Source organism: Solanum stenotomum, chromosome 2 (assembly GCF_019186545.1).
Source record: "Solanum stenotomum isolate F172 chromosome 2, ASM1918654v1, whole genome shotgun sequence".
NCBI lineage: Eukaryota > Viridiplantae > Streptophyta > Magnoliopsida > Solanales > Solanaceae > Solanum > Solanum stenotomum.
In genome coordinates, this window is record NC_064283.1 from 18,226,538 (window position 1) to 18,247,740 (window position 21,203).

Consider the following 21,203-nt stretch of genomic DNA (forward strand, 5'->3'; position numbering starts at 1 on the left):
TGGTGAGGTAGTTTATTATATTGCAAATTCAATGCCCTTAGTATTGCACTTTGTTTTTTTCTTTATTTCTCATGCTGAGCTAAATTGAGCTCCTTCGGAACTCTGTTTTACTTCTTCTGAGAACTCCTGAAACAAGTTACTTTTAGTTCTGTATTGTAAGAATAGACTTAATCTGTCCCCATCTTTTGAAAATGTTAGCAATATGACTCCCACCTTAAAAAGTTCGGGTTGGTTTTCTGAATACAACTTTTCGAGCTATTAAGCTAAGTTGTCTTATGCAAGGTGCTGGAATAGTTTTTTAACAGTTCGTCTTGGTTTTGAGGTTGAGATACAGTGCTCGTAAAGAGATGTCATTCATTCATTTCTTTCCATGGTTGAAGTTTTCCATAGTAATCCTTCGCATTGCTAGTAAACCTCTTTCAGCACATGCTGTGTGTGACATTGAGAATATATCAAAAAATCTTGATCACAAAGTAAGTCCTAAGCATCTGAAAATTTGTTATTGGAAAGTGAGTTTAACTTTACAGCGACTGAATGTAAATGACGAGTAACTATTAATGTACTTGATAGAATGACTAGAATAGTTTCTTTCTTTCTAATACCGATTATTGAGTTTAAAAAAACTGAAACTCAGTGATTGTGGGACAGTCTTGTACGACTTTAAGGTGTGTTTGGTACGGAGGAAATATTCTTTCTAATCTTCTCATGTTTGGTTGGTCAAAATATATTTACTGGAAAACAAACTCTGAGGAAAATGATTTTCATGATGTAAGCAGGGAAACAAGTTCTATAACTAACCTTAAGTTCATTGTTTCCTTTCCACCCACCCAATCAGGCAGCATACTGTTCTTTTGCTGTCGTAAAATTTGATTTTGGTGTGAAACATGTGGCATTCACAATAACTGTGAAAAGATATGGTATACACATAATTTTCCAATCTGAGGTGCCATTGGAAGACCAGAATTCTTCGATAAGATGTTAGTTTATAAACAAAAAGTTACATCAGATGATAGCCGCTCTCTGTAGTTATTGTGTTTATTGTATTGAATGTTAAAATGTGTTTAAACTGACATTCTGCTGGAATAATGTGAAAGTAGCAGCAGTTTGACGTGCTCAAGCACATATTATAGTCCTGCCTTTTCTCAACCCACTTATTCTAAATCTTGAATTCGCCTCACCCTAGACTCTACACTAGACAACATTACTTGTTACCAATCATGTTTTTTTTGAGTGTTTGATACTTGATTTGGGGCCCGAATAATCCAGATTAGGGTGGGAAGTCTACCTTAGAAGGTAAAGGTGACTACATTCTCAGAACTCAAACTCGAGATCTGTGGCTAAAGATGAAGAAATACTTACCACTCTACCACAATCTTTTAGTACTATTTATGCTTAAAACTAAGTTTTTGTTTATGTCCATAGCAGCATAGAGTATCATTTGTCACTCCCCACCATAGCCACATTACTAAACCAGCATACTAGTAGGAACTCTGTTTTACTTCTTCAGCAGTGCCTTCTCCATTTTTTCATTGTTCATGATCCGATTAATAGTGGAATTAGGAATGAGTATGTCAGTTATATCATCGCAATGAGGTAACATTGATTTCTTTACAATGAATTTTCTTAACATTCTAGACTGAGGGGTGTCTCGGGAAAACAAACCCCTCTCCCTACACCTTGTCAAACATTGCGTTTCACTTCTTACTACTAGAATTGCAAATTATGGTGAATTTAATTGGTTAATATTTGTGCAAATGACTAAGAGTTCAGTACAAATTACAAAGAGCTTTCCTCCTTTTATCACTGGATCAAGCATTCAGTTATAATTTATGAATCAAAGAAAACAAAGGGCCTAACAACTAAGATTAAAGATGATTTGCTTTGACAGATAAGGGCATTGGGTCCCTTATCGCGCTTGCCTTTTTTGGGCATGATAGTAGTCGTCTCTAAATCTTTCATCGACACACATTTCCAGCATGAGCTAGTTGTGTACCCCAGCATATCAAATTTGCTTTCTCAAGTTTAACATGTTAAGGCCTCCAACCAGACACTATTAAGAGCTTTAGGCCCCCAAACTTGTTAAGACGGCCATGGCAGCACATTGATGAAATGCAGAGAGCTTTACTTCATTTAGACTCTTCCATCATGAGGATTAGAGGTCCATTTGGTCGGTTAGCTTGCGCCTATTAGGATATACTATTAGCCATGTGTTTAGTAATAGTATTATTATTTATGGAATAATTGTTTATTTACAGAATACATTAATAAATACTTTAACTTGGCAGTTGGCACTCACTGGCAGTTGAAGACCCAACTTTCTTTATACCATCTAGACATCTCAACTCGTCTCTAATAATCCGACGCTGACATAGAAAAATGTTTTATCTTTCAAATAAATTTGAGGAAGTTTCTATCAATTTCGACCTCTTACCCTGAAGTTTCCCGTATTTGTTGCCAATGCAATGAGATCAACTTGACAGATTTGCAACTGCACCATGGAGTTGTTTTAAATGTGAATTGTACATGGAGGAATGGGGATTGCCCAACGTTTCTGGATGCTTTGCTATGGAGTTGTCATCCTAGGAGACTCAACATACGATCAACAAGTGCAACATTTAAATGCTTCATTTATCGTTTGATAAATATGAAGAATTTGAGTCACTCTAGCCAGCCTTAGCATTGTCAATTACAATTAAAAGGAGCACAAGTCTACATAGATGTTAATAGAAGTCAGAGTTGGCATCGTGTAGAACTCAATAGAGAAGAGCGTCCTCACATGCCATATTTTTTATTATTAGATTGGTGATGTAGTTTATTTTATTGCAAATTGAATGCCCTTATGCATAACAGTATCGAATTGCACATTATTTTTACTTCATTTCATCAATGTGCTGAGTGAGTTAGGATGTATTATTAACGGTGTGTTTAGTAATAGTGAAGTCATCCTTCTCAAAATGGTAACAATAATGAGGTCACAAATGTCTGATTGTGATCTTGCTGCTGTCTGTGATCTGTTGCATTTCCAAATAGGGTCGAATCTTTAATACGTCACAACATGTAATTTAGATGTCGATGCTATTGTTGCAAAATATTTCATGTCTTAAAGTTTTTTTCAACAAAAACCTCCACCTAATTTTTACAATTGAATAAATATCAAGAAGTTATCATTGAAGGGAAGGTGTTAATGTTTTACTCCTTTCTTTTCTTGATAGCACTAATAAATAAATCTTTTGTGTGGTCTTTGCATAAAAATTGATAACATCCTTGCTCTAACGTGCAAGGGCGCAGTTTCACCTCTTTTTACCTTTCACATGGAAATAATAATGAAGGTCCAATTCTTCCTTGGGGAAAAAGAATGTCAATTGTGCCTTAAGTTGGGTGATGGGGGCAAAGGAGTCAAGTGTCTAGCAGAAATAATCTTTGTATTTCTACGAGAGGTAAAGTTAATAATAGTACGATAACACTGGACATAATATTATTGTTGTTTAAATGGGGGTGTTTTATATAGTATTCAACGAACAATGAAGTTATCCTCCTCAAAAAAGGTAAGAATAATGAGGTTACAAAATATCTGAATGTGATCTTGCTGCTGTTTAAAAGTGATATGTTGCATTTACAAATAGTGTTGAATCTTTAATACACCTAACTGTATTTTTAAAAATATTGGAAGTTTTTGCAATATTTATACACCGTTAGAGGAAAGTATTTTTATAAGAATAAATTGGTAATTATCTAAAGATGTTAACTTAATTTAGAAACACTGCACTAGGGTTTGTTTTTATAAGAATATTAGGGTTTATTTTCATATAGAAATTTGTACCATGATGAAGAAAGCCTCAGCTGACATATTGCCTGAATGTCTCATTGGAAAAATTGTGTCTTACCTAAGTTTTAAAGAAGCAGCCAAGATGAGCATTCTCTCGAAAACATGGCTAAGATCGTGGTTCATGCATCCCAACATTGACTTCAAATATCTTTATAATGGACGCAATTTGGAATTGGAAATAGTGGATACAATCATGGACCGATATAGGGACGGAAAAATTCCGATTGATAAGTTTGAATTATCATACTCTGATTTTTCTCTAATTTCCCAACATATTGATAAGTGGCTTGACATTGCGCTTCAGAATGGCATAAAGTATCTCTTCTTTGAAGTTCATAACTTTTCATTGCCTATTTTCACAATCTTGGCAGCAAAATCTTTAACAGAATTGATTGTGGACTGGTGTACTCTTATGCCTGTTTCGTTTTCTAGCGTGACGAATTGCAATTCTTTGAGAAAGCTTTCTCTAACCCATGTCAAATTAGATGAAAACATGCTACAAACTCTACTTAATTGTTGTCCTTTGATTGTCAGTTTCATCTTTCATTATTGTTGGGGGTTCAAAAAGATTGAGTTGTTGAATCTTCAAAAGATCAAGTCAGTTTCCATTAAGTCAAGAGAACAAAACGAACTTGTTAAAATCCAAGCACCAACTCTTGAACACCTGACTTATGACGGTTATTTATGGGGAAAATTGGATATTGTTGAATGTCAGAATCTAAAATCTTTAGATATATCATATGTGAGAATATCTGATGAATTTCTGCAGAACCTTATTTCTGGATCTCAATCCCTGAAGGACTTAAAGATTCAAAATTGTGAGGATATAGAGGAGATTGATTCTTCAAATTTGGAGTCACTTGAGTATATGGGATATAAAATTCCTAAACTAAAAATTGCAAGACAATTGAAGCACTTGAAAATCAATCTTCAGTGCTTTAGCAGTTTAAAAGCTGCATGGTTCTGTAACTTGAGAAAGTTACTATCAAATTCGATCTCTTGCCCTGAAATTTCCCTTGATTTTTCCCAATGCAATGGGATCAACTTGACAGATTTGAGACTGCACCAAGAAGTTGCTACCCCCAAAGTCGACGTTTTAAATGTCAATTGTACATGGAGTAATGGGGAGTATGCCAATTCTACTTCTACATGGATGAATGGACAGTGCCGAACGTTTCTGGATGCTTTGCTATGGAGTTGTCATCCTAGGAGACTCAACATACAATCAACAAGTGCAACATTTAAATGCTTCATTAATAGTTTGATATATATGAAGAATATTAGTAAGTACTCTCACTGGCATTGTCAATTACGATTAAAAAGAGCACAAGTCTACATATTTGATGATAATACAAGTCAGAGTTGGCAACCGGTAGAACTCAATAGAGAAGAGCTCTCAATAAGGTCCAATTGTAAGTGGAAGATGGTGAACTATTATTTTTTATTAGATTGGTGAGGTAGTTTATTCTATTGCAAATTGAATGCCCTTATTCATAACAGTATAGAATTGCACCTTATTTTTTCTTTATTTCTCATTCTGAGCCAAATTGAGCTCCTGAACCAGATTCCACCTTCGGAACTGTTCTTTTGCTGTGGTAAAATTTCATTTTGTTAACATTAGGAATTGTTAGTGTGAAACATGTGGCATTCACAATAACTGTGAAAAGATGTGGCATTCCGGTCTGAGGTGCCATTGGAGAACCAGAATTCTTTGATAAGATGTTAGTTTATAAACAAAAAGTTACATAGCCACTCTCTGTAGTTATTGTATTGAATGTTAAAAATGTGTGGCATCATTAGTTGGTATGGTAAACTTAAACTCGAAATAAAAATGTGTTTAAACTGACAGTCTGCTTCAATAATGTGAAAATAGCTAGCATCAGTTCGACATGCTCAAGTACATATAATAGTCATGCCTTTCCTCAACTCACTTATTCTAAATCCTGAATTTGCCTCACCCTGGACTCTACACTGGACAACATTACTTATTACCAGTCATGTTTTTTTTTTTTGAGTGTTTGATACTTGATTTGGGGCCCGAATAATCCGGATTAGGGTGGGAAGTCTACTTTAGTGACTGCATTCTTACAACTTGAACTCGAGATCTCTAGCTAAAGATGAAGGAGTACTTACCACTCTAGCTACCACAATCTTTTAGTGCTTAAAACTAAGTATTCCTTAGCAGCATAGAGTATCATTTGTCACTCCCCACCATATTCATATTACTGAACTAGCTGGTGCATACTAGTAGGAACTCTGTTTTACTTCTTCAGCAGTGCCTTCTCCATTTTTCACATTGATTTCTTTACAATGAATTTTCTTAACATTCTAGACTGAGGGGTGTCTCGGAAAAACAAACCCCTCTCCCTACACCTTGTCAAACATTGCTTTTCACTTCTTACTACTGGAATTGCAAATTATGGTGAATTTAATTGGTTAATATTTGTGCAAATGACTAACAGTTGAGTACAAATTATAAAGAGCTTTCCTCCTTTTAGCGCAGGCGGATCAAACTTTCAGTTATAATTTATGAATCAAAGAAAACAAAGGGCATAACAACTAAGATTAAAGATCATTCGCTTTGACAGATGAGGGCATTGGGTCTCGTATCGCGCTTGCCTTTTTGGGGCATGATAGTAGTCGTCTCTAAATCTTTCATCGACAAGTTGTAACACATTTCCAGCATGAGCTAGTTGTTTACCCCAGCATATCAAATTTGCTTTCTCAAGTTTAACATGTTAAAGCCTCCAACCAGACACTATTAAGAGCTTTAGGCCCCCAAACTTGTTAAGACAACCTTGGCAGCACATTGATGAAATGCAGAGAGCTTTACTTCATTTAGATTCTTCCATCATGAGGATTAGAGTAATATGTATGTTGCCTTGGTCAATCTGTTATGGACACAAAAACATAGTTTTTAGCATAAATTGTACGTGGTAATTGGTAAATACTCATTGTTTACCTAGAGATCTCGAGTTCACATCCTGAGAATGCAGTCGCCTTTACCCTCTATCTGACATAGCACATAGCGCGGGAAAGAAGCTAATTAATGAATTCTTACAACTTGTGTTCTTTCAGAAGAAGTAAAACAGAGTTCCTACTTCTTTAAGTATACTTTGTACTAAAAATAATTATTACAACTCTTTAAAAGAGAGATTGAATCTGGTTCAGGAGCTCAATTTCGTGTAGCTTGAGAAATAAAGAAAAATAAAGTGCATATTCATATAAATAAGGGCATTCGATTTGCAATAGAATCAGCAATCTAGTAAAAAGAAATAATCCACCTCCTTGCTAACAATCCTTGTTGATAGCTCTCCTATTTTGAGTTGTACAGGACGCCAACTCTGACTTTTGTCATCATCAAAATCAAACATGTAGACTTGTGCTTCTTTGAATTGACTATGCCAAGGAGAGTAGTGACTCAAATTCTTCAAATATATCAAACGATTAATGAAGCATTTAAACGTTGCGCTTGTTGATTGTATGTTGAGTCTTCTTGGATGACAACTCCATAACAAAGCATCCAGAAACGTTGCACACTCCCCATTCGTCCATCTACAACTCACATTTAAAACGTCAACTTTGGGGGTAGCAACTCCGTGGTGCAGTTGCAAATCTGTCAAGTTGATCTCATTGCATTGGGAAAACCAAAGGGTAACTTGAGGACAAGAGGCCGAATTTGATAGAAACTTCCTCAAGTTATAGAACCATGCAGCTTTTATACTGCCTGAGCAGGAATGATCCATTTTCAACTTCTTCAATTGTCTTGCAATTTTAAGTTTAGGAATTTCATATCCCATATACTCAATTGACTCCAAGTTGGAAGAATCAATTTCCACTTCACCCTTACAATATTGAATCTTCAAGTCCTTCAACAATTGAGATTTAGAAATAAGCTTCTGCAGAAATCCAGACATTTCCATATATGATATATCTAAAGATTTTAGATTCTCACATTCAATAATATCCAAATTTTCCGACAAATAACCATGATAAGACAAGTGTTCAAGAGTTGGTGCTCGGATTTTAACAACTTGCTTTGGTTCTGTCCTTGTCTTAATGGTAACTGACTTAATCTTTCAAAGATTCAACAACTCAATCTCTTCCAACCCTATACAATACTCAAAGATGAAATTGACAATCAAGGGACAACAATTAAGTAGAGTTTGAAGCATGTATTCATCTAATTTGACACGGGTTAGAGAAAGCTTTCTCAAACAAGTGCAATACGGGATACGACTAGAAAACAAAATAACAGGCATAAGTTTAGAACACTCCACAACCAATTCTCGTAAAGATTTTGCTTCCAAGATTATAAAAATAGACAATGCAAAGTTAGGAACTCTATAGAATATAGACTTTACATCATTCTCAAGTGCAATAAAAAGCCACTTATCAATAGGCTGGGGAACTTCAGGATTATAAGAGTATGATAATTCAAACTTATCTATCGGAATTTTTTCGTCCCTATATCGGTTCATGATTGTATCCACTACCGAGTTTCCTCCAGGATATTTGAATTCAATGTTGGGATGTATCAACCACGATCTTAGCCATGTTTTCGAGAGAATGCTCATTTTGGCTGCATCTTTAAAACTAAGGTAAGACACAATTTTTTCAATGAGGCATTCAGGCAATATGTCAGCGGTGGCTTTCTTCATCATGAATTCATACAAAAACCCTAATATATGTTAATACAATTTATAGGTTGCATAAGTAAGGAGTCTTAAAATATATGGTATTTCAGTAAGGAATACTAAAATATATGGAAAGAGAAAAATATATGGTAAATATCAATGTGATTTTGACTTTTGATATTGATGGTAAAACTTTATTTATTATATTTAATTTTTCTCCTTAATTATTTGTGATGGTGAGTTAGGTTAGTCTTCGAGTATACTTTTTATAATCTTAGAAAAGTTACTTTATTTTTAAAAGTGTTTTACGTAATAATAAAATGCAACACGCATGTAATTAAAATCACTTACACTTGACTAGTTCTTTTATAAATATTTTCCTTTGGTGTAGAAATATTTTTTACACCACTATAAATATAGTGTTTATTTCTATAAAGAAAAAATGTTTAATGTGTTTCATGCCAATATTGTAAAATATAAATCTCAGATAGTTCTTTTGACCAAGTCTAGGGCTTCACGCCTAGCTAGGTAACTAGAAATTTTTCTTATCAATATTAATCAGTAATAAACTATGAAGAATATTAATAATTTAAGTGTGCAAGTAATAATTCATGTCCAGATTAAGAGGAGTCTTCTGATATTCAACCAACAAAAAAGCCAATCATTATTTAGGGCCCATTTGGCCATGCGATATGATATCATGATATGAAATCATGATATGGTATCATGATATGGAATCATGAGATGAAATTGAAGGTTTGTGTGGACATGCGATATGGAATTTTTGTGTTGTATATTTTCTCATAAACATAAAAATCTCATAAGTTGTAAAACTATTAAAATAGCCCCAATTGTTTATTCAATCTTATCAAATAAACAAAAATTATAAAATCGCATAATAAATGATGACAAAGTTATTTGTTCTTCAGTTAAATAATTGTTTCATCTAACTTTAATTTAATTAAAAAAAAATTGAACATAAATTGTACTTGATATGTTCATATCTCTCAACTACTCTTAGAAATAACCTATAAAGTAGAAAAAAAACATACATTAGTGAGTAAATATTAACTTAGAAGTTAAATGCACTAAGATAAAAATTAACAAACATTACTAACTTCTAACTATTTACAAGAAAAATCAATAGTTAAATATTATTGAATAACGAAATTTTAAAAAGTTACCACAAGTTTGAGTCAAAAACACTTCTAATAAAATTTAATCAAAAAAATTATAACTAGTCCACTTGACTAAATATTAATAACTAATTGATCAATTTTTCCTGAGTCCTCAATCAATTGGACTTGATTTCCTTCAGTTATGTGAACGAACAATTTGCAAATACTAAGATTAAGAAAGTGCGGCACCGCCAATGAAAATTGTCTTTTATCAATATTATGCTTAGTCATAAGATTAAGACCTTTTTTTTTATTATGAAAAATCAAAAAAGTATTACTCCCTTTGTTCTCATTTATATTCACCAAATGAATTTCTACTTTATCATTTATCATTTATATTCACCAAATTTAAAGTGATAATAAATTTTATATTGGTGAGAATAATAAATTTTAAAAAGTAATGATGTGATTATAAATTTTATTTACATATGAAACAAATTGTTAGTAGATATAAATGTGGGGTTGTTTTAACAAATATAAACTCATGGATCAATTATTGTATTAAAATATCTCAAATCATGATATGAAATCACATGGTGATTCCATATCATGGTTTTTGGAGAATATGATATCACCTCTCATGATATGGAATCATGAGATGAAATCAGCGTAAAATCGCATGTCCAAACGCTGATTTCATCTCATTACATCATATCGTGATATGATATCGCATGGCCAAACGCCTACTTAGTATTTTAGTAGTCTCAATGGGTGTATCTAATCCTTACGAGTTCATCTTTCCTTCATTGTCGATTTTAATAGTGTTTGTAGAGAGATCGGGTAAAAATTTGCTTTAAATGATTAAAAAATGAAATTAAGGTAGAATGTTCACTTCTACGTGTTTGACTGCAGTTTGGTAGATACAAAATAAATATAATCATAATTTAGTATCATAGTAGTCTCAATGGTGTATCTAACCTTCTGACTCAATATTTCCTCCATTATCGATTTTAATAGTGTTTGTGAAGAGATCAAGGTAAAAGTTTGCGTTTGGTGATTATTATAGAAAACAATAAGAAAATTAGGTAAAAGTTTCCTTCTACACGTATGCCATCCTTTTTTTTCCTATGATAAAAGTCTAGAATGTATATCTTTCTTTTTTTGTGATACAATCAATTTTAATTATGTTAAAGTGAGTCAGAGTCTCATATTAGTTAGGCTCAGGTGTCACATGTTTATGAACTTCCAAAAAAAAAAAAAAGGAAAGGGGGTTTACAATTGTTGACCTTTTGTTTAACTGGTTCTTTGTCTAATTGATAGGTGAGATAATCGATGAAGAATATTATATGGTGTTAATTCTATTCTCCTTTCTTTTTCTTGATAGGACTATTAAATCTTTTCACATAAAAGTTCACGTCTTATGCAACATTTCATCAAACACAATATTCTTTAACTGAATGATCCATGAATCATACCTCATCACCAAATATGAAAAGCTAAAATAAAAATATAAATGACAAGAAATTCTACATGAATGAATGATTGTTCATTCATACTCTCACTCAAACAGGCAACAAGAAAGTGTTTAAACCAGTACAAAATTTGACAGCACAGAGAAAAGGTTCCCTATCAATAATCAGAATCGGATTGCAACCGTCTGAGAATGCGTCTATACTTTGAGGGGCCGTCGTACCAAGTAGTAGTATTAAGAATCTCACTTTCCAACCAATATGGATCTATTTCTTTCTCACTCAGGCTTTTGAAGTAGCTTTCCCACCGTGCTATTGTGCGCCCAAGACGAATACTCTTTTGCCTTAGAAAGATAAACTTGAGAATATCCTTTGCAAACACTGTGATCTCCTCGCTTTCAATTATGTAGATATACTGAAATCAAAGGAAATACAGCGATTTTTCAGTTTGTTAAGCAGTCCAGAGGAAGCAAGCAAACTAACTATACCAACTTGTTTCACGTGCTATTACTATAACAATCAGACAGTACTAGTGGCTGCTTTGAAAACCTTTCAAGACATTTTCTTTATTTGAAGTCTACCACTCCCATCAGAAGAAAGTTCAGGCGCAAGATCTAACAAAGCCTAAACATAGAGTACATGATTATCATAATCTGTTTCTCTTTATTTAGTCGGTCACTCCATAACTCTAATTGGTCATGACTTACCAGAAATGGTCTAGACAAAAGGTATTCAGTTAAGTTATAAATAATTTTGGAGAAGCCGGCAGCATAACAAATCGCCAGTTAAGTAAACCTGCAACGTGAATTTCAGCTAGCTGCAAGGATTGCCTTACAGGGTAATACATCTTAAGGGATATAAACAGTGAGCTCCAGAAGTACACACATATCTGCAGACAAAATTTGGTGACAGTCTTTACTTGGTTGGTAGTTAAAGAGGTGGTACTAACACAGGAGAATCTAATGAAGAGGGGAATACATATGTGTCCTAGATGTTTTTTTTGTGAGCAACAGGCAGAGACAATCAACCATCTGTTTCTTCATGGCAAGGTGGTTAGACAACTGTGGCACTTATTTACCAGCTTCAGGGGCACAAACTGGACCATGCCACAAAGGGCAAGTCAGGCTATAGAAAGCTGGAACAATGAAGGCAGTGGCAGTACAGACCAAAGCAGATGGAGGATTGTCCCAGCAGTGATTTGGTGGACCATATGGAAGGAGAGAAATATGAGATGCTTTGAGAGTGGTAGTAGTCCTTTACACAGGATTAAAATGAACTACATAATCACTTTTTGCTATTGGTGTAGTTCGGAGTATGTAGATGATCCTATAGCGGTTAGAGATATCCTAGGTCCTTTGTAAGATGAAGTAGGATCTAGTTTAGTTTTGTTTTAAGTACACGCAATTGTATGTAGCTCCATGATGTAAATTTGGGATCCCAGCCTTTAGTGCCAAAAATATACACAAAACTGTTACCTTTGTCAAAAAAAAAATTTTGGAGGGCTGGGGAGAGAGAGAGGAGAAGTACCAAACATATGAAGCCCATAGTTGCCAAGACTACTTGTCCTAGCTCATCCAAGATCCCTGGAATGCCTTCATCCTCTGCTCCACCAGAAGCGTCATCGCCACCTCCACCACCACCACCTGGACGATCTCCACCACCATCTCCTCCGTCAAAGTATTCTTGTTTTTCAATCTGTTGCTTCAATAAATCCTCAACTGACTTTTCCTTCTTCAGATTTCCCATGGCTTTCTCAAGAGCTTTCCATGGAGAAGCCTAGTCAAATAGTAGTGCCAAGTGGGGTGTTATCTTCTCATGTAATAAACATTCCATAAGCTTATTTTTCTCGATTCATGATTATGAACAGAATGTTGGAGCTACTTTATACTCAATTCCAATGCAGTTTTATGAAAAAGAACCCCAAATTATGATGCACATGCAGAGCATTCATGGAGAAAAAAGGTTCATCTGTTGCTAGCTTTAGGTACAGCACAATCTATCTATTTTGCATGGATAAGAGTTGAGCTGTAACGAATTCAACAACATTGTAACAAGAAACAGATTTCTTTCGAATAAAAGGAGAGGATAAATGTGAGACAATAAAATGGAAAGCAGATTAAATATGCTCACCGAGCAAACTTAAACACCCAAAATTAATCAAAATAAGAGGGGAAAATAGATTTAGATAACTTTATAAAAAATGCAAGGTTTTCTTAAAGCAATTAAAATTAAACGGGCACATGACATGCGCAACATATTGGATAGATAACCTAAACAATGTTGGGGTGACAACTAGCATTGTGTACATGTAAGGGTCATATAATCAGCAAATCGCTCGCCACTCACCAACCAACCTGATTTAGTGAAAGTAAAGGCACTTGTCAAGCTGATATCAAGTAATTGTGGCTAAAGGAAACAGTATAATTAGGTCATATAGTCAATCCAACTAGTTTGGTATTGAGGCATTGTCTTCATTGCTGTTGTTGTATTAAGCCACATTGTAAGATAAGGAAAAAAAGAAGTTGATTAAAATATAACATTTTTAAGGATTAGTAATGTTGTATTCTTCAGCATTGGGAATGCTGGCCACCATCAGAAACAAGTTACAAAGCAAGTAGACTCTAGCTTTACAAAGCTCCTAGAAATTCTACTAACTCCTCTATTTCCTCTATACAGTTCTGTTTACACCAAAAAAATAAAGTCTCCAGGCAATTCCATTTCACATCATGGACTGAAGATTAAAATATAACATTTCTCTCTCGGCGCATGATAAGATTGGTGTACACTAGTGGTGCAACTCTGCACGCCACCACCAGAAATGGCCTGCGGCCATGGCCGTGGGAGGACAACGAAGGTTATTCAGCTACCGGACATGAAGCTGGCAAAGGTAAATAAGAGACTACTGGACACTGAAGACGCAGGGAAAGCACTTAGCTCTAGTGCAAGCGAGACCACACAACAGGAACCTATGCTGAATGTTGTAAACCCAAATCGCACATCTGATGAAGCAAGGTTTATGGTAACACCCCAAACCCCTCGATGGGCAAAGGAATAGAGATGACAAGCTTGATTCCGGCGGAGGAGGGCATAGGCACGACAGTGCAGGCTGACAGTTTAATGGAACAGTGGCCAACAGTGCAAGACTCTCAGACAAAGATACAGTTGGTGGATAGAAGACAAAGCTTAGGGAGAACTGTTAGATCTCTGGGAAATGTTAATGATACCCAGCTGGGTAACCAAAACCCCAAAGGACGGGACAAGAAGACATGGAATATCCTTTTCATAGAAACACGATGGCATCAAAAGTATGAATCTCAATTTCTTCACTTTGGTCATCCAAAATGGAGTGAAAATGGCAAAACTAGTGAAAGAAGTAGATAAGAAAGTGCTGGCCTGGAGAGCTTCCATGATACTATATGTAGTGGGTGACTCCCCTACGATAGGTGTTTTTGTCAGCAAGCCCATCATCTACTACCCTAAAGATGGATAATTTTTTATTAAATTCCATAACATCAGTGAGAGGGATAGAATAGTGCATACAGGACCACACATGATAAACAACAAACCAGTAATAGTAAAGCCTTGGAGTCAGGAGTTCAACTTTAATGAAGAAGTGCTAAAAACAATACCATTGTGGACTAAGCTACTCAATCTACCACTGCAATGCTGGGGGTAATTCTCTGAGTCGAATAGCAAGCAGTCTTGGAGCCCCTATGTATGCTGATGAATGCACTACCAGAATGGAAAGGATCTCATATGCAAGGCTGCTAGTAGAAATGGATGTTACTATACCACTTCCCAACTCCGTCAAAGTGATGAATACACAAGGGAAGGTGTTTGAGCAACAGATTTGGTACGACTGGAGACCACAGTAGTGTGCAACATGTTGTTTGATTGGGCATGATTGCAAGAAGGACCAGCAACCCCAGGACAAGACCCAGAGGCCTGAGGTCCAAAAGAAAGAGGTGGCTAGAGCTGATCCAAAGAAGTTCACAAAAAATGGTTGAGTAAAGAAGGAGGTGAAGAACTAAAGCAACCTGAGCCACAATCAACTAAGGATAATGGGAATGCTCGGGTACCTACTCCTGTTGGCTTGAAAGAGGAATGGACAACAGTGAAGGGGAAATCTGCTACAAAGAGTGTTGGACTAATGCCTATTCAGCCTATTGAGACTATCCATGGGTATCAGCAACTTGAAGAGGATACCCTAAATCAGATGATCCAGGCAGTGATGAAAATGTTGGACAGAGGTACATGCAGCACCAGTGGGGTTGATAAGGCCCCAGACCTGCCAAACATTGCCAAATGAAGATTGCAGCATGGAATGTGAGGGGGTTTAATAAGTTGCATAAACATAAAGGCTTCCCAAAATAATAAGTACAAAGGTTCTTTCTCAAAAATAATAAGTACAAAGGTTAGTAGTCTTAGGCTCTTAGCTATTACTGAGCACAGAGTCACTCAGGTGAAGGCAAAGAGTATTGTTAATAAAGTAGTCCAAGGATGGAGTTCGCATGAAAACTACACTGTTGATGGTAGGGGTAGAATCTGGGTGGTGTGGGTCTGTGGGATCCTAGGGTGGTACATGTTACAGCTATGCACACATCACTCCAGCTAATACACTGTGATTAATGATGTTGATAGGAATATTGAGATTGAATTCTCTGTGGTGTACGGTTGCACACTTTAGAGGATAGAAAGGAGCTTGGAAATCTTCGAAAGCCTGGAATCACATGTAAGCAACCCTTGGCTGGTGATGGGGGATTTCAATGCAGTGCTCAGATAGAAAGGGTCGTAATCAAGTGCAGGACATGGAGGTTAAGCACTTCGAGATAATGATGATTAACACTAGACTAAACGAGTTGAGATTTATTGGGAGATTCTTCACTTGGACCAACTCACATGTCCATAGCAAGATCGACAGAGTGATAGAGAGTGATAGTTAACCATCTATGGATGACCAAGTGGCCACAGTAAGGTGAATGTACTGGATCCCTACTTCTCAGTTCTCAGACCATTCTTTGCTCATTGTTACCATTGAAGATAGTGTGGAGAAGACTCCTAAGCCATTCAGGGTCCTGCATCACCTGGTTGAGCATCAGGATTTTATGACTGTGGTTGAAATAACTTGGGCAAAACCTGGTTTAGGCAAGCATATGGTTAGAGTATGGAATAAAGTAAAACAGTTGAAGCACAATCTATAGGAAATGAACAAAAGGTATTCTTCTAAAGTAGACCACAGAGTACAGGACACAAGAAAGCAACTCATGGACCTGCAGGAGATGCTGAGGGTTTGCCACAGTGATCCTGCACTTATCACGAAGGAAAAGGAATTGAAGAAAGCTCTGGAAAAATGGATCATGATGGAGGAAACCATACTCGGACAGAAATCTAGGGTCCAGTGGTTGAAACTGGGGGACACAAATTCAGCCTACTTCCACGCAACATTAAGAGAAGGCTAGCACAGAATCACATCAGGCATCTTGTATCTGAAGAGGGAGTAACTATCCAAACCAAGCAAGGTATAGAGAAGGAGATCACTGGATTCTACAAGAAGTTGAACTTGTGCACCTCAATTACCTGCAATACAACCTAGTATCATGACTAATAGTCCTATTCTTAGCAGGGATCAGCAGTTGCAGTTTATAGAGCCAATCACAAGAGCAGAAGTACAGGTTACATTACAGGACATAGACTCACAGAAAGCTCCGGGTGTGATGGGTATAATGGAGTCTTCTTCAAAAAAACATGGTCCATTATAGGAGAGGAGGTGTCAAATGAAGTAATAAAACTTCTTCCAATCTAATTGGATGTATGAGACTATAAACTGCTCTTCGTTACTTTGATCCCAAAAGGGAAAAATCCTACCTCAATAAAGGAATTTAGGCCAATCTCTTGTTGCACACTCATGTGTAAGTTGATTTCTAAGGTGTTAACAACCAGGATGCAGAAGGTGATGGACAATATCATAGATAATGGCTAAAGCAGCATTTGTTCCACAGAGAAATAACAGATAACATTTTGTTGAGTCATGAATTGGTTAAAGGCTATGGTGGAAAAGGGATCTCCCCAAGATGCATGCTCAAGATAGATATGCAAAAAGCATATGACTCCGTGGAGTTGCCATTCTTGGAACAGGTATTTGTCCAATGGAAGAGAAACACCAGATTTTTCCAAGACAAGACTCAATTACCAGATGCCATAGTGAAGCAAATAGTGCAAGAGGTTCATTTTAGAGGGGAACTCAAGCCACCACACCGCAAATTGACTGGATAAATTCAAGTATTACCCAACTTAGAAGAAACAACTTAGCCTAGTTAGTAGCGACTATATGTTACAGAGGGTATCTGAGAATGACTAAGGCATGGAGCATGTTGCTCATTCCTAAGTCCTCTTTTTGCTTGTACATAACTCCAATTTCGGAAAGGCTGAACCCATCGGTGGCCACCTAAAGTTGGCACCAATTTTCACTTAGACACATTAGCTAGGCTTTGTTCATTTTAGACATTTCATGTCATACCCCATTGTGTTATTTTGACACTTTTTTTCAATAAGCAAAACTATAATGTGTGCACTTGCAAATGACACGTGTAAAGTGTCGAATTAAATGAGGACACTGTCTTTTGTGTTCAAAATAATTATTAGATAATGAATTTTGAGTTTTAAAAAAAAAAGTAAAAACTATTTTAACAAGACCTGAGTTTTTTTTGTTTTTTTTTTTTTTGCAGAAGCTTCAAAAGACCTTTAATGAAGTCTACAAATTTCATCTCAATTTCTTCAATCTAAAGTAATAAAATAGTGTTTGGATAAAAAAATTAGCACAAATCCATGATTATCATTCATTTCAATCAAAATTTAGCCAACAAATTCGAATTTCACATCTGGGTGTACAACCAACAAATTTAATAAGAACAATTATGTATCATAACACATAGCTTTTGAGTGCTTATTTATGTAATTGTTTTTTATTGACAAGAAGTTCAGCACAAATGGGTGCTTAATACAAGCTTCATTGTTCAAATCTCTTTTTATTGTTGTAGCAAAAATATTTTTTTATTTTGGAAACCCAAATAGGTTGTTAAATTGTAGAATGTTAAATAAATACGTAAAAGAACAATTACATATCCTAACACATATCTTTATCCAAGAAGGACTTTCAAATTTCGAATATTCAAAAATGGAGTTTCGTCAAAATTATTTCAGAACCCATTTTTTATTTACCGTACCTGCTACTACAAATGATTAGAAAGGTGAAAAATTGATGGGTTTTGTGGTGGAGAAGAAAAAAATGACAAAGATGGATGATCTGGGTTGTAACAGTGAAGGGGTAGACGATGAAAAAGGATGGATATGATGGCGGTGGTGGAGGTGGATGGTGGAAGGAAGAAAGAGTCGAGAAAAAGAAGGGAAAAAATTTATTTCATGAAAAAAGAAGCTCTTCACACGCTTAGAGTTAGTGCAACACACACTATGTGCCAAGTCAACAAAAAGTATCAAAATGACACAGTCCAGCATGACATGAGGGGTCTAAAATGAACAAAGCCTAGTTAGGGTGTTCGTGAAAATTGGTGCCAACTTTAGGTGGCCACCAATGGGTTCAGCCTTTTAGTGATGAAAATCTACCTATCCAAAAAAGGGAAACCACATTATGGCAATACTGAGGAATAGGGAGAAAAAGGGTTAGGCGATTAGAAGGGTTGAAAGAGACATTCTCTTCTTTCACCGTTCTCCTAGATTATTTGCAACTGTCTTAATTTGTTTTTAGATTCCATGTCAGGGAAAATACAAGCAATAAGGACAAGAAACTAAGTACGAATGAGAAAGAAAACGACTATAACCAAATATTAGAGGATTATGTTTAACCAATGATGAGTTAAAGCACTTGTAACAAACAAATGGTGCTTTAGCTATATCTGGAGTCACAACTGGCCAGTTGATGTTTCTTGATACGGACAAGGAAGCAACCAAAAAGCCTGGCCATGGAACACGTTATATAGTGGAATATAAAGGTTGTCTATGCCTTCCTGAAGAGTTTACATTATCATCCTTATTTCACAGACAAGACTCAAGATCACCATGAGCATAACTGAGGCCTATACTTTTTGATTAAAAAAATAAAAATAAAAAATATAGGCCTCAGTTTTAGAGTTCCCCCTCATTTCACTGCCAAGGGCCACATTGGCATGATAAGCAAAAGCCTATCGCGGGTTCAACATATGCATGTAAGAATATACAAGAACACCTTGCACTTATCTTAATTAACTAGACAGTTTTCACACTCAAATGATCCAAAAAGTGCAAAGAAAATAAAGGGGAGTGAATATGGGGACCGGAACCTGTTTCCCATCTCTTTCATCTTGCATGGTGTCTAGAGATGCATGTGGCTTTAGGCCATCTTCTTTTATTTTTTTTATAATAAGTAAATAAGATGGCTTGGATATCAAAAAAAAAAAAAATTTAAAAGGTATCAAAAAAAAAAATAAGATGGCTTGGAGATTCTCAGAGTAATACAAAAACCACACCACATATAACCGTTTCTCAAAGAGAAATCAAAACCACCTGCATATAGTGGGAAAACTTTTCTGGCTGGATTAGTTTGTGGATGGTTTGGATTATCTTACGTAAACTAGAATATTTTTTTGATAAAAAAAAATATATATATTCTAGTTTACGTAAGATAATCCAAACCATCCACAAACTAGAATATTTTTAATTAACTAGATGAGTTCCTCTTGTCCTTATCAGTTCTCAGTTGGTTCGACGCCTGGAGAGGGTTCGTGAAAGAAATGTTCCCAGTCTGTCTCACAGTTGGCATGTGGCAACCATCCATGCCAATTGCCATTTGAGAAATTTTTGCTTCATTTCTTTTTATACCAATATCTTCAAACAAAAATTGGAAATTTTTTTGGGGGATTTTACAAATAAAACAAACTTCACTTTGATCATGTGAGCAAGCTCACATTGCCAACCCCAAGTCCTGATAAAAGAGGAGTTTTATGATAGGTTAACAGTTAAAGTAAAACTAGGTAATTTATGATGAACTCACACAATCAACTGAAGAAACAAACTCATATAGGTGATACTAACCACTAGGTACATTTGTGAAGGATACCAATTATTCCCTCCATCCATCTTTACTTATCCATGTTTCACTTGGCACACTCTTTAAGAAACAATAAATAGAGGGGTTATTTTACTATATCACCCTTAATTATAAATTATCTAAATATTGAAAGATGAATAGTGTTTAATAGCAAGGAGGATAAAATAGAAACAAAATGGTAAATTATCTCTTGATTTTCCAAACTGTACAAGTAGAGTTGGATAACTATTTTCTAGTATATAGGACAAGTAAAGATGGACGGAGGAAGTACTTGGTATTAACGCTCTCATGTCCATAAGCTTATATTTGGTCAGATATTTGTTAGGAGTTATTTTCTTATTAAAAAGAATGTAGAGAACTCCGAATTCTAAGAATTCATATTTATTGATATTGCAATGAAACGAGTTCAAATAGAGCGAAATGGATAATGAAGATCCATATAGCTTACACTAACTAGCTTGAAATCAAGGCGTGGTGATTTTTTTTTTACAAATAAAACAAACTTAAAGCATTTCATAAGTTTCAAAAAAAAAAAAAAAACAATTAGTGGGCAATTTGCTTGGGATTGTTTCGGACAATTTGGGACCTTTCATGGTTTTTTTGTTCATCACTCCGACTAAAGATATTAAAATTGTTTGACACACATAAATACAGAATGAATGATGTTGCAAAAGATTGTCACCTCATTGTCATTGCTCGATTTCCCCTTTCCACCACCAAATAAGCACACAGTTGTGCACTGCTGCTGCTGTCTGGATACACCTACTTTTGCATTTTTCGGGAGTTTTATACCCACAAAAGTTGAAGATAATGTTGTCAGTTTTAAAATCCTTTTGGGAGCAGTAAGTGATGGAAATGAAGAATTGAAATTGCAGGCGTTTATGGTAGCGCAACTCATCTCCTCGCCGGCAGTAGTTTCAGCAAGCTATCGGAAAAAAGAGGGGCGGCTCAGCCCTAAAACTGGCGTTGGCCGAGGAACTGATCGGAAAAGAAAAAGAGGATTTAGCCGTAAGATAAAATGCCGTGGTTTTAGGTCCGAAAAAATAAAAGCTC

The 21,203-nt window shown here is 35.6% G+C and overlaps 2 protein-coding genes across 2 annotated transcripts; one reads left to right on the forward strand and one right to left on the reverse strand.

Moving 5' to 3' along the window:
- Window positions 1-3,821: 3,821 nt before the first annotated feature.
- On the forward strand, window positions 3,822-5,282 carry LOC125855778 (putative F-box protein At3g58860). Its single transcript, XM_049535482.1, has 2 exons — window positions 3,822-4,440; window positions 4,627-5,282. The coding sequence occupies exons 1-2, from the start codon at window positions 3,822-3,824 to the stop codon at window positions 5,280-5,282; spliced, it is 1,275 nt and encodes a 424-aa protein (XP_049391439.1).
- A 5,841-nt stretch (window positions 5,283-11,123) lies between these two features.
- Window positions 11,124-21,203, reverse strand: LOC125855242 (uncharacterized). Its single transcript, XM_049534946.1, has 3 exons — window positions 20,833-21,203; window positions 12,578-12,826; window positions 11,124-11,465 (listed from the first exon to the last, which is right to left on the reverse strand). Exons 1-3 carry the CDS (start codon window positions 21,046-21,048, stop codon window positions 11,211-11,213), a joined length of 720 nt encoding a protein of 239 aa, XP_049390903.1. The 5' UTR covers window positions 21,049-21,203; the 3' UTR covers window positions 11,124-11,210.